At 39.8% G+C, this 12,909-nt stretch overlaps 1 protein-coding gene across 9 annotated transcripts in view; it reads right to left on the bottom strand.

Annotated features, from left to right (window-relative positions):
* ABI3BP (ABI family member 3 binding protein) overlaps positions 1 to 12,909 on the bottom strand; it is a 291,620-nt gene that overhangs the window by 35,255 nt on the left and 243,456 nt on the right. For all 9 annotated transcript variants that reach the window (XM_013974409.2, XM_013973792.2, XM_013974524.2 and 6 more), the window contains 4 exons: positions 11,135 to 11,212; positions 9,538 to 9,642; positions 6,012 to 6,140; positions 5,212 to 5,280 (listed from right to left, as the gene is read on the bottom strand). In XM_013974409.2, the coding sequence (XP_013829863.2) occupies positions 5,212 to 5,280; positions 6,012 to 6,140; positions 9,538 to 9,642; positions 11,135 to 11,212 (381 nt within the window). The remainder of the gene's footprint in view (positions 1 to 5,211; positions 5,281 to 6,011; positions 6,141 to 9,537; positions 9,643 to 11,134; positions 11,213 to 12,909) is intronic.

A 12,909-nucleotide genomic window follows, 5' to 3' on the forward strand; every position in this document is an offset into this window, starting at 1 on the left:
CCTTAGAAATTAGAAGAGCAAATTAAACTCAAATTAAGCAGAAAAAGGAAATAATAAAGATCAAAGTAAAAATAAATGAAATGGAAAACAGAAAAATAATACACAAAATAGATGAAACCCAAAATTGAACTTTTAGGAAGATCAAAAGAACTGACAAACCTATAGTGTGGCTGATTAGGCGAAAGAGAAAAAAAGGCACATATAATCAATAACAGGAAAGAGAGAGGTGACATCATTACAGATTATTCAGATATCAAAATAAAAGAAAAATAAATTTGACAACTTAGATGATATAGACCAATAACTTGAAAGACAAAAATTATGAAAGCTCACTATGGAAGAAAGTATACTGAATAGTCCTATACCTATTAAAGAAAAGAAAGAAAGAAAAAGTGAAGTCGCTCAGTTGTGTTCGACTTCTTGCGACCCCATGGACTGTAGCCTACTAGGCTCCTCCATCCATGGAATTTTCTAGGCAAGAGTACTGGTGTGGGTTGCCATTTCCTTCTCCAATTATAATGAATTACAAGTAAAACACTTTTCACAAAGAGAATGTGAGGCTCAGATGACTTTAGTGGTGAATACTGCCAAATATTTAGGGAAGAATCAATACTAATTCTAAACCCTTTCAGAAAATTGAAAAGTTCAGTATTATTTTGACACTAAAACTTGAGTAGATTTTACAAGAAAAGAAAATAACAGCCCAATATCCTCACTGAATACAATTCTAAACAAAATTTTAGGGAATTAAATCAACAATATATTTAAATGAGAATACACTATAACCAAGGGGAATTTGTCCCTGGAATGCAAAGTTAATCTACAATTCAAGAACAATTACTTTATCATATTAACACACTAAAAGAAAAGAAAAACCTTATAAGTATCTCAGTAAAGCCAAGAAAATCATTAGACATAATCTAGCATTCATTTCTGGTAACAATTCTCACTGGAGCAGGAATAGAAGAGAACTTTCTCAACTCAATAAGGACATCTATAAAAAAACCACAGGTAACAACATACTTAATGGTGAAAGACTAAATGGTTTTTCTATAAGATAAGGAATAAGAAAAAGATATCAGTCCTCACTTTCAATTCAGTGTTTTTCTGGAGGTTCTAGCCAGTATAGAAAAGCAAGAAAAAAGGTACTCAAGTTGGAAAGGAGGAGGGAAAACCTTCCTCTTAGATGACATAGTTCCGTATATAGAAAACCCACCATATCTACAAAAAAATCTAAAGAGCTTTGCAAGATAGTAGAATATAAAGTCACTGTACAAAAAAATCAGTTGTTTTCCTATACATTAGTGATGAACAATAGGAAACTGAAACTTAAAATGCTACTTTTATGTTTTATTTCACTGAAACTAAAAATCATTAGTGAGAGAAATGAATAATACCTAAATAAATGGTGAGATATACCATGTTCCTAGGTAGGAGGACAATAGTGTTCAGCTGTCAATGCTTTCTAATTGACTTGCAGATTCAATGAAATTCTAATAAAAATATGAGCAGGCTATTTTTCTTTAGACATTGACAAATTCATCCAAAGATTTAGCTAGGAATCCAAAAGGACCTAGAACCACCAAAACAACTTTAAAGAAATAAAAACAATGTTGGAGAACTAACACAACCCAATTGCAGCACTTATCATAAAACCACAGTGATCCAGACACTGTGGTATTGATGGAAAGGTAGCTAAATAGATCAATGGAACAACTAGAGAACACCTAAATAGTTCCATGTATGTATGGACATTGGTTTTTGACAAAGGTACAAATTAAATTCAGTGAAGGAACAATAATTTTTCAACAAATATGGTGGAACAGTTTGATATCCTTAAGAAAATAAACTTGCATTCATATCTTGTATCATACACACAATTTGACTCAAAATGGATCCTAGACTTAAATATACAAGTAGAAACCTTCTACAAGGAAACAGAGGAGCTCTTTGTGATCTCTGATTAGTCAAAGATTTCTTAAATGTAACACCAAAGATGCAATCTATAAAAAACTGAATCCATAAACCAAGCTTCATTAAAATTAAAAAAGAAGCCACACAGGGAGAAAATGTTTGTGAAACATGTACCTGAAAAAGATCTTCAACCCAGAAAATATAAAGACTCTTAAAACTCAACAATAAGAAAATAAGCAACACAATAAAAATATTTTAAAAATTTAAAGAGACATATCAAAAAGGATATACAGATGCCAAATAAGGACATGAAAAGATGTTCAGCATCCTTAGTCATTAGGGATATGCAAAATAAAGTCACAGATACTACTATATACTTTTTAAAAGGGTTTAAATTTAAAGGCTGACCATACTAAGTGTTAGAAAAGATGTGGACGAACTGGAACCCTCATACACTGCTGACAGAAAGGCAAAACAGGACAACTGCTGTGAAAAACAGTTTGGCAGTTCCTTAAAATGTTAACTATACACTTACATATGATCTAGCCATCCCCTTATAGGAATTTGCCCAAAAAGAATGAAAACATATGTCCACACAAGACTTGTACCTGAATGGTCATAGAATAGCATACTTTACTGGTAATGTAAAAATGCTGGAAACACCCCAAATGTCATGATGTTTTAATAAATTATTATATATCTATGCATAGAATACTCATAAGCAATAAAAAGGAATAGACTGTTGATACATATACCAACATGGGTGCATCACCAAATAGTTATGATAAGCAAAAGAAATCGGAAAGGAAGTTCATAATATATTATTTTCTATTATGTGAAACTCCAAAAATGCATATTAGTTTATAAAGATGATGCAGTTAAAGTGCTGCACACAATATGACAGCAAAACTGGAAAACTCAGCAGTGGCCACAGGACTGGAAAAGGTCAGTTTTCATTCCAATCCCAAAGAAAGGCAATGCTGGAGAATTTTCACATTACCATACAACTATGCTCATTTCACATGCTAGCAAGGTAATGCTCAAAATCCTTCAAACTAGATTTCAACAAGTGAACCAAGAACTTCCAGATGTATAAGTTGGATTTAGAAAAGGAAGAGGAACAAGTGATCAAATTGCCATCATCCATTGGATCACAGAAAAAGCAAGAAAATTCTAGAAAAATATCTACTTCTGCTTCATTGACCACTGAAGCCTTTGACTGTGTGGATCACAACAAACTGTGGAAAATTCTTCAAGAGATGGGAATACCAAATGACCTTACCTGCCTCCTGAGAAATATATATGCGGGTCAAGACCAACAATTAGAACTGGACATGGAACAATGGAATGGTTCAAAATTGAGAAAACAGTACATCAAGGCCATATATTGTCCCTCTGTTATTTAACTCATGCAGAGTACATTATGGGAAATGTCAGGCTGGATGAATCACAAGCTGGGATCAAGATTGCTGGAAGAAATATCAACAACCTCAGATATGCAGATGATACCACTCTAATGGCAAAAAGCGAAGAGAAACTAAAGAACTTTTGATGAAAGTGAAAGACAAGAGTGAAAAAGCTGGCTTAAAATTCAGCATTCAAAAAACTAAGATCATGACTTTGGACCCAACACTTCATGGCAAATAGATGGGGGAAAAGTGGAAACAGTGACAGATTTTCTTTTCTTGGGCTCCAAAATCACTGCAGACAGTGATTACAGCCATGAAATTAAAAGATGCTTGCTCCTTGGAAGAAAAGTTATGACAAACCTAGACAGCATATTAAAAAGCAGAGATATTACTTTGCTGACAAAGATCCATCTAGTTAAAGCTATGGTTTTTCCAGTGATCATGTATGGATGTAAGAGTTGGCTATAAAGAAGGCTGAGTGCCAAAGAATTAATGCTTTTGAATTACAGTGCTGGAGAAGAATTTTGAGAATCCCTCAGACAGTAAAGAGATCAAACGAGTCAATCCTAAAGGCAATCAACCCTGAATATTCATTGGAAGGACTGCTTCTGAAGCTCCAATATTTTGGTCACCTGATGTGAAGAGCCAACTCATTGGAAAATATCCTGATGCTGGGAAAGATTGAGGTCAGGAGGAGAGGGGGACGACAGAGGATTAGATGGTTGGATGGCATCACTGACTCGATGGACATGAGTTTGAGCAAACTCCAGGAGATAGTGAAGGACAGGGAAGCCTGGCATGCTGTAATCCATGGGGTCACAAAGAGCTGGACATGAGTTGGTGACTGAAAAACTACAGCAACAATCTATAATATAGTTACCTTGAGACTAGAGGTTAGGTGGGAGAAGTGGAGAGGAGGGATTATAAAGATACATGATGAAACTTTGAGGTGTTGCACATACTCATCATCTTGATTATGATGATGGTTACATGAATATATACATATATTAAAATGTATCAAATTTTATACTTCAGAAAAACAGATCATAAAAGGAAACACTGGTCTATATCATATAATATCTTTTACTTTGGTAGATTAGATTACTGTTCAAAAATATTCTCTGTATTCATGGAAAGAGTATATTTCCCCTATCTTCAATTTGAGCTTAGCTCTGTGACTTTCTTTTGGCGTTGAATATTGGCAGGTATAACACAAGGCGGTTGAAATGTTGTCGTATATCTGGACTCCTCTCTTTACTTGTATTGTTAGGAGAACGGCTTCCTCTGGGTCACTGTTAGATGTGGAGCAGACCTTAGCCTAACCTTAAGAGACCCAGCTGTACCTGCTGCTAGAAACAGAATCACCCGGCTAAGCAAATCCTAAATCAGCTGACCTCCATGTGACTTGTAGACACATGAGAAATATATCCTTTTTAGGGTATGCTACTAGGCTTCCCTGATGGCTTAGTGGTAAAGAATCTGCCTGCCAATGTAGGGGACACAGGTTCAAACCCTGATCCAGGAAGATACCACATGCCATGGGGCAACTAAGCTCATGCCCCATGACTACCAAGTCTGTGCTCTAGGGCCCAGGAGGCACAACCACTGAAGCCTGTGTGCCTTTAAAGCCAATCTCTGCAACAAGCAGAGCCACTGCAATGAGAAGCTCTTTCACTCAGACTAGACAGTAGCCTCTGCTTGCCGTAACTAGAGAAAAGCTCGTGCAGCAAAGAATACCCAACACAGCCAAAAATAAATAAGTAAAAGCATAAATATTAAAAAAGAATATGCCACTAAGATTTTGTAGTTACTACACAGCAACAGTTGACTAATATACCCAACAAAGACAGATTTCTTAAAAGTAAGATTTGTAGCCGATCATACGTACCTTTGAATCTGGGCTTCCCAAGAGGATCAGTTTCTCTTGTTGGACTTGAGCTAAAGTCAGTCATGTTATCTGAGGATGGATGATACAATGAAAAAGTAGTGAAGGCTATAAATATTTATAATGCCTCCTGGTCAATTGCTTGCAACTTTGATCTCCATATTATTATAATCCATATTATTCACATTTCAAGGCCTTTAACTGTGTCCTGCTGTAGGTGTTCTGAAGAGTAATAAATGATTTAAAGATTACAACTGTGCTTCTCTTGTAGGTCAGGTGGTAAAGAATCTGCCTACAATGCAGGAGATACAGGGTTCTATTCCCAGGTCAGGAAGATCCCCTGGTGAAGGAAATGGCAACCAACTCCAGTATTCTTGACTGGAGAATCCCATGGACAGATGAGCCTGGCAGGCTAGAATCCATGGGGTTGCAAGAGTCAGATACGACTTAGTGAGCAAACCACCATGACCAAAGATTACAACCAAGTAGCTAATATGCATTCATATATTAAGTTATGTGTGATTAGGAAAGACATGTGATTTAGGAATAAGGACTGGATAATCTGGATCTTTTGAGGAAGACTTTATTAAAGATCTTGGCACTTCCTTCTGTGTCTGCAAAGGAAAGGAGCACATTCCACAGTAAGTCATTAGAAGTAAGTGTAATTTTAAATTAAAATGTCCCTATCAATCATAAAATTGAGTAAAATGTATTGATCCAAACTGGGACTCTTTTCTCCCTAATTTGAAATCCTCTGGGACTTTGTGGCTAAGCATCCAGTGGAACTTGACTGACATACTCACCAAGATCTTCTCCCGAGGCAGGAGCTGTTGGTTGCTTTTTATCTGTCTCCATTCTCTCCAAGGGGGCTTCTGTAGGTCTGAGTGTTGCCCTCAAGGGTGGGGAAGTTACTCGGTCTGATGAAATAATTCCTATAATGCAGAGCCAAAGGAGTCAGGTTTTGTAGGGAGCCCTGCAGAGTTCCCTATTTACCTATTCAACAAATATTTATTAAGGACTTACCATGTGACTTGGCACTATATGCCAGGATTAGAGAGAAAATAAGACCTGGTGTCCTTGATTGATTGGGAGACATGTGTAAGCCAAATTATACTGAAGCATTATAAATGTTGTGGAAGCATAAGACAAGGTTTCAGAGAAGACAAGTCTGTGGGGAAAGATGATGGGTGCTGGGGGGAAGATAGAAATGCCTTCCTAGAGGGTGTCCTAATAAAGAGGAAAAGTGATCAGCAGGTAGGCAGGAAAGCTGTATTCTAGGTAGAGTTTACAGGAGAACACAGTCAGGGAAGCATAAAGTCATGAGGCATGTTGAATTTGAACACCTGAGAGCCAAGAGTGCCAGGAAGCAATGAGAGCAGAGTCGGGGGGTGGGCAGGGAAGGGCAGTTCATGGAGGGCCTTGCATACCATGGATTTAGATATTATTTTTAGGTGACAAGGGCCCATTAAAAATTTTTCGCTAGGGAAGTATCATGATCAGATAAGGAGAGAGTGAACAGTTAGGCTGCAAGGCTGGTGGCAGACAGAGAAATCAAGAACTAAAGCAGTTGTGTAGGCAAGGACAGAGGAGAACTATGTGAGAAGCAGTGAGACTGGATGGAAGGGGTTTTACATGAAAGACATCAAGAGGATGGAGTGGCCAGACTATAGATTAAATGATAGGCATGGGAGATGGCGGGGGGAAGAAGAGCAATGTTTATAAGGTAATGACTGTGATTCTGGCCTAGTGGCCAGACCAGTGTTACTCTGAGATGCTGTATTCAACAATGTCTCCTCTGCTCTAAAAACACATGTAGGTCTCCCAAATAGGATCCATCCCAAGGTCTATGCAAATATGGGTAGAAAAGAGTAGTAGTGCTAGTCGCTCAGTTGTGTCCGACTCTCTGTGATGCTATGGGCTGTAGCCCAGCACTCCTCTGTCCAAGGGATTCTCCAGGCAAGAATGCTGGAGTGGGTAGCCATTCCCTACTCCAGGGGATCTTCCCGACCCAGGGATTGAACCCAGGTCTCCTGCATCGCAGGCAGATTCTTTACTGTCTGAGCTACAATCTGTCATAGAGTGGAGGCTAGCTTAGGTTTTCTAGTCTTCAGGGAAAAGGAATTGTTCTCAGGTGATAGAGAGTCAAAGAGTAAGGACTGATGTAAGGACTGTGGCCCAGCATGGAATCATGGGTGATGGGCTCCTGGTCCTGGTGGGAGTGGGCCCCAGTGAGAGGATGAGTGAAAACCATGAGATGCTGCACTGCTGCCAGCAGGAGCTTTTTTGAGTGGAAATGCTTGGATGATATTTTCATCCTGGCAAGGACAGCGGGACTGAGAGGCCTCAGTAGATCTGGAGATGGGGGACAGGGGGAGATGCCTCATGGGAGCCTAAGACTGTGCTCAGAGGCACATGTGTGAGAAGGCATGTTTTCAGAGAACTCCCAGAACACTGAACTGATTTCTCAAATTCCAAATGCACTTTCTTTGCTGGTCATCAGGCCAGATGTTACAACTGATCTCATTTGTGTTTGGCTCCTCAGTGTAGGGCTGCCCTGGTGGCTCAGTTTGTAAAGAATCTGCCTGCAATGCAGGAGACCTGGGTTCAATTCCTGGGTCAGGAAGATCCCCTGGAGAAGGGAATGGCAACCCACTCCAGTATTCTTGCCTGGAGAATTCCATGGACAGAGGAGCCTGGCCGGCTATAGTCCATGGGATCACAAGGAGTAGGACACAAATGAGCAACTAACACTTTCACTTTCTCTCCTCAATGTAGACATTTCTTTTGAATTAGAGATAGATAGCAAAGGGAGGGGAGGGCACTAGCGTTAATCTCAGAAGTGGGATGTGTTTATATCATCCCACAGGCTGGATGAGTTATATCAAAGCTACACTCATTGATGGGAGTGAACAAGGTTTTACGTGGCAGGAACCAGGGCCGTGGAGCTGCAGCTGAAGACAGCCTTTCAGGAGAGCTCTGTGGAGGGAGGTTCCCCTAATTCTTCCATGGAGGACACTGGAGCATCACTTTCAGTCTGACCTGAACTATAGAAGCTCAAGTCTCAGCTGCCCCAGGTTACAGTTAATGAAGAAAACCTGGTCTCCTCACTGGGGCCATGTCCCTAGACCTTGACTCAAGCAGGCACCATCAGCATGGATGGTAGGCTGATTCCTCCTTTAGCTGATGGGAAAACAACCCAGAGGCCGCTGTCCCCTAGTACATCATGGAAGCTTCTCCACCACATCCTCCTTTCATCCTGTGAAAAGAGTGACATCCATGCCCTTTCTCATAAATCCTTATCAGTTTCATCTTCCACAGTTGTACTTAACAGTGTTATCCTGATTCCCTCTACAGAATATTTAGGAGATAGACATGAGGGAAGAGGGCGGAAGGGAAAGATGGATAACATGCTATGATCTGCTGGCGGTCCAGTGGAACAGCCTTTAAGAGGAGTGAGATGAAGCTTTGCTCTGAACTGGGCTCACTGATTCTTAATTTCACTCAGATATTCACTCAATGATTACTGGATTCACTCAGTAAGGACTGGATTTGGTTCTGGGAATTCAGAGAAAGTGTCATCTGTCATCACAGAGCTCATGATCTAGTAGGGGAAGACAAGGACATGAACAAGTAGGTATAAAACAGAGGTTTGCTCTAACAGAGGTATGTTTCAAGGACAAATAGGACAGAGAAGCAGTGTGAAGTCTACTTTGGGGAGCTATAGGAGGCTTCTTTAAGACAAGGATGAAGTACAAGTGTCCCAGGTGACTGGGAGAGGTCATTCTATGGGAAGAAGACAAACATGGCACAGTCTAGAGGTGAGAGGCAGTCTGCCTTGTTGCATAGACTAGACCTGCTCAGTCACCCTGAGTATTCCAGCCTCCAGTCTTTCCCCTGGAACCATAATACTGAGGTCAGCATGAAGGCTGGTGGACAGGGGAGCTATCAAGAAGATGTAAAGGATTTTATCTCAAGAGACAGAATGTTAAGTGGAGGACATTTTCCATTACCCCTGGTGGGTTGGCAGCACAAAACATCTAGCCCCAAATAATCCATTTGTTGAAGAGCTTGTGACTGCTTCCATCTCAGCACCAAGCACCCAGCATCTAAGAAGCAAACTGACCTAGATGGACAAGGATGGTGGCTGTCACCCCACCCACCCAGAATCAGGACAGGAGTCCTTAAAGTTGTAACTGACAGTGTCTGGTCTTTGGGGCCAACACATGCCAAGGGCTGTCTGTTGCTTGAGCTAGCACACCAAGAAGGGCTGGTGGTTGACCAGTAAAACTGAAATCAAGGAGGGATAAGGAAGGTATGTGACTGACATACCTGCACTTCCTGGCTTTCCAGTGACATTGTTGGGTGGTAAAGGCTTTCTTCGTGGGGGCATGGGTCTGGGTGGCAAGAGTGGGCGACGAGTACCTGGGATTATGGCTAAGAGATAATATTACAGATAAAGTGGTCATAAAGATTCACTCTACAAAATCACATTTTTTTTTTTAGATACAATATTTGACAAGTAGCTGTTGGGTGACAGAGAATAGATTCTATGGAAAAGTGCCTGTGAGAAATACTTTCTAATGTTCTTCTAAATTAGTGCTTGTAATATACCCAGGGATAATAAAGCACACGAGTTAATGGGGAAAATATTCTCTAATTATGGATAAAAATATATCAGTAAACCTGCCCTTTGAAAGGCTGTACAAATGCACAGAATTTAACATCTTTTGCTTCTTGTATAGAGTCAACAGTAGCATTTCTGAGTTTCACTGTCTCCAATTGCCTTGCTTTGCAGACTACAATTCTTGCACCATCTTAGCTTTGAGTAAAGCATATAATTTCTCCTTTAGTAGGTGTTCCACTCCATCCTCCAACTATATTACATAATTATAATTAAACCAACGCTTTTAGAACTTCTCAAATGATTACAACAAAGTAGCCCTACTGGCAGAAGCAATAAGCCTGTGCCCATGCAGATCAGAGTCACCACACAAGAGCACCTGGCCTGGGAACTGTAAGTGGGAGGCAAAATTTCACACCCACTCTGCTGTCTCACCCACCCATGAGCCTTCATGCAAGGGCGCCAACCCAGAGGAAAGGCACATTTTTCTGAAAGATTTGCCTAAAGGGCAGAGAGGAGAGAAATCTTTTCATAATCTGCACAAAGGCCGACCAGGCTAAAGTTCCTGATGCAGTCCACCTTAACTCAAAGTTTATTTGAAGTCCTGTGTTATAAGCTTAAAAATTCATCTCTTTCTTTGTATAATGTATTGGTTTAATAACCTTCAAGCAAAATTGACAATCCGAGAAAATGCTCTGTGACTTTAAGTATTTCCTGGGATATTAGGAATTGTACACGTGCGTGCATGAGTGTGCATATGCTGGGGGAAAGGAGGAGTGAGTCGTGATGATACAGTAGAGATGTCTCACTTAGACATTAATACATCAGAGTAGGTTTCACAGCATCCTTCTACAAAGCACAGAGCTCTTATTCAATGCAAAGATATTACCACTTAATTTTGGCCTATTATATAGAGAACAGCCTCAAAGTAGAAACATAAATCATTTCTGCCAAAAGGAGATTATAATAAACTACATAAGAGGAAAACTTGTATATGATGAAAACTAGAATCCACAGTTACTTTTCAGCATTTGATTCACTGTGGCCCCTCGGGATATTATGTGAAGTAATTATTAAATCAGTTCCTCATTAGAGGTTCCTATTAATATTCAATTTGTGCACAAGGCACTTTTCATTTTCCCAAATACTTTAGTATGTTTATCTAGCAATACGCAGGTACTGTTAGCATAGATCTGATGCTTTGGGGACTGTGAGCGTGCTACTTGTTTTGTGGCAGCACATATAACTTGCAGCTACAAGTTTCACAGCAGAACTGAGTGAGGGAGTCAGCCTCTTATTCCTTACCTGGTTTTTTTGTGGGGTGAGAAGAATCCATTGATACATTTCTACCAGTACCAGAAGGCAGTGGGACTTGCTTGACCCCTGTGAGCAGAGATAATGACAGAATAAATAGATAGCTAAAATGTGATAAACATTCTTCACAGAAGCTTCATAGAATTGTCAGTGATAATGTGCGTTGTATTTTTTTTTTTTTTAAGAACAAGGATACTGGTGTTTTTGTGCCTAGACATTTTGATTGGCTTCTCCCATCTGCATATAGAAAAAAATATCTAAAGCCCTACTGCATTCATCGTTTGTGATTTTTTTCTCTGAAGATTTAGTGTTTGATTTTTTGATCGTGGCTTTGTATTAATTTTTTATGCTGCCCACCCTGCACTGCCTGCCTGGGGGTTATTGTCTTGCCAGAAGGATTTCATCTACAGCGATTGACTATTTTTTTTTTTTTTACCAATATTCATGTGTAAATTCTGTGGGTTTTAAAAATAGTTTTCTCTAACTCCTCTACCCCAATAAAAACCCTTATAATTCCAACATGTTTGGGTTTGTACCTAATGAATTGACTTTAAAAATATTTTTTGAGAAGCCTTGGTTAGCAGGCTGGTTAGGCCACAGACTGGATCTGTACTCTTGAAATTTGTAAATTAGGCCTGGGCATGCCTTGAACTCCAAATTGCTGCTTGAAAGAAACTGATCTGAAAATTATCCTGCATGTTATTTTATCTCCCAAGTCTCTCAAACATAATCTGTTGGTTATTACTAAGTCATTCACCTAAATACCCATGCTAGGATTTTGGGTAGCGATCCTAAGGATAGAGGGAACCAGTTTGCTTTTTGTCCTATATTTTAAAAATTATTATTCTTTTACATTATAAAATAGTCTTCCCTGACATGGCTGGCAGTCTCCATTAAGGAATAATAGGAACAGACATTTAGAATCTCAAGAGTGAATATTATCTTAGATATACTGGCTCATCTTGAACTTCCCAGGTGGTGCAGTGGTAAAGAACCTGCTTGCCAAAAAAAAAGAACCTGCTTGTCAGTGCAGGAGACACAAGAGACACGGGTTCGATCCCTGGGTCAGGAAGATCCCCTAGAGAAGGAAATGGCAACCCACTCCAGTATTCTTGCCTGGAAAATGCCATGGACAAGAGGAGCCCGGTGGGCTATATTCCATGGGGTTGCAAAGAGGTGGATATGACTGAGCATGCGTACATACACGCATGTGTGTGCGCACACACACACACACACACACACACACACACTGGCTCATCCTAAAAAATGAACCCATGCTCTGAAGACGTGTGTGTGTGTATGCTCACTATAATATGTACTAAAAATAAGAATAAACATTGAATTAATATACTGGCTAGTGCATTAACAAGAATAAGCACAGTCACAGCCCTGTTTTGAGTGCTGTTCCAGGACTCTGTAGGGACATCATGCACTCAGCCTCATGTAATATGTAGGCAGAGATATTAAGTATACAACAGAAGCTTTGCTTGCCAAAAATTAGATGACATTTTCACATTAATTTATGAAATTATTAATCATGATTGTATTGTAATGAAAATTCATCAGTCCAGGGATTGAACCCAGGTCTCCCACATTGTAGGCAGAGTCTTTACCATCTGAGCTACCCAAGAAACTCATTAATATATTACTAACATCATGTGAAGAGTTGACTCATTGGAAAAGACTCTGATGCTGGGAGGGATTGGGGGCAGGAGGAGAAGGGGACAACAGAGGATGAGATGGCTGGATGGAATCACCGACTCAAT

The sequence above is a fragment of the Capra hircus genome, chromosome 1 (genome assembly GCF_001704415.2).
Source record: "Capra hircus breed San Clemente chromosome 1, ASM170441v1, whole genome shotgun sequence".
NCBI lineage: Eukaryota > Metazoa > Chordata > Mammalia > Artiodactyla > Bovidae > Capra > Capra hircus.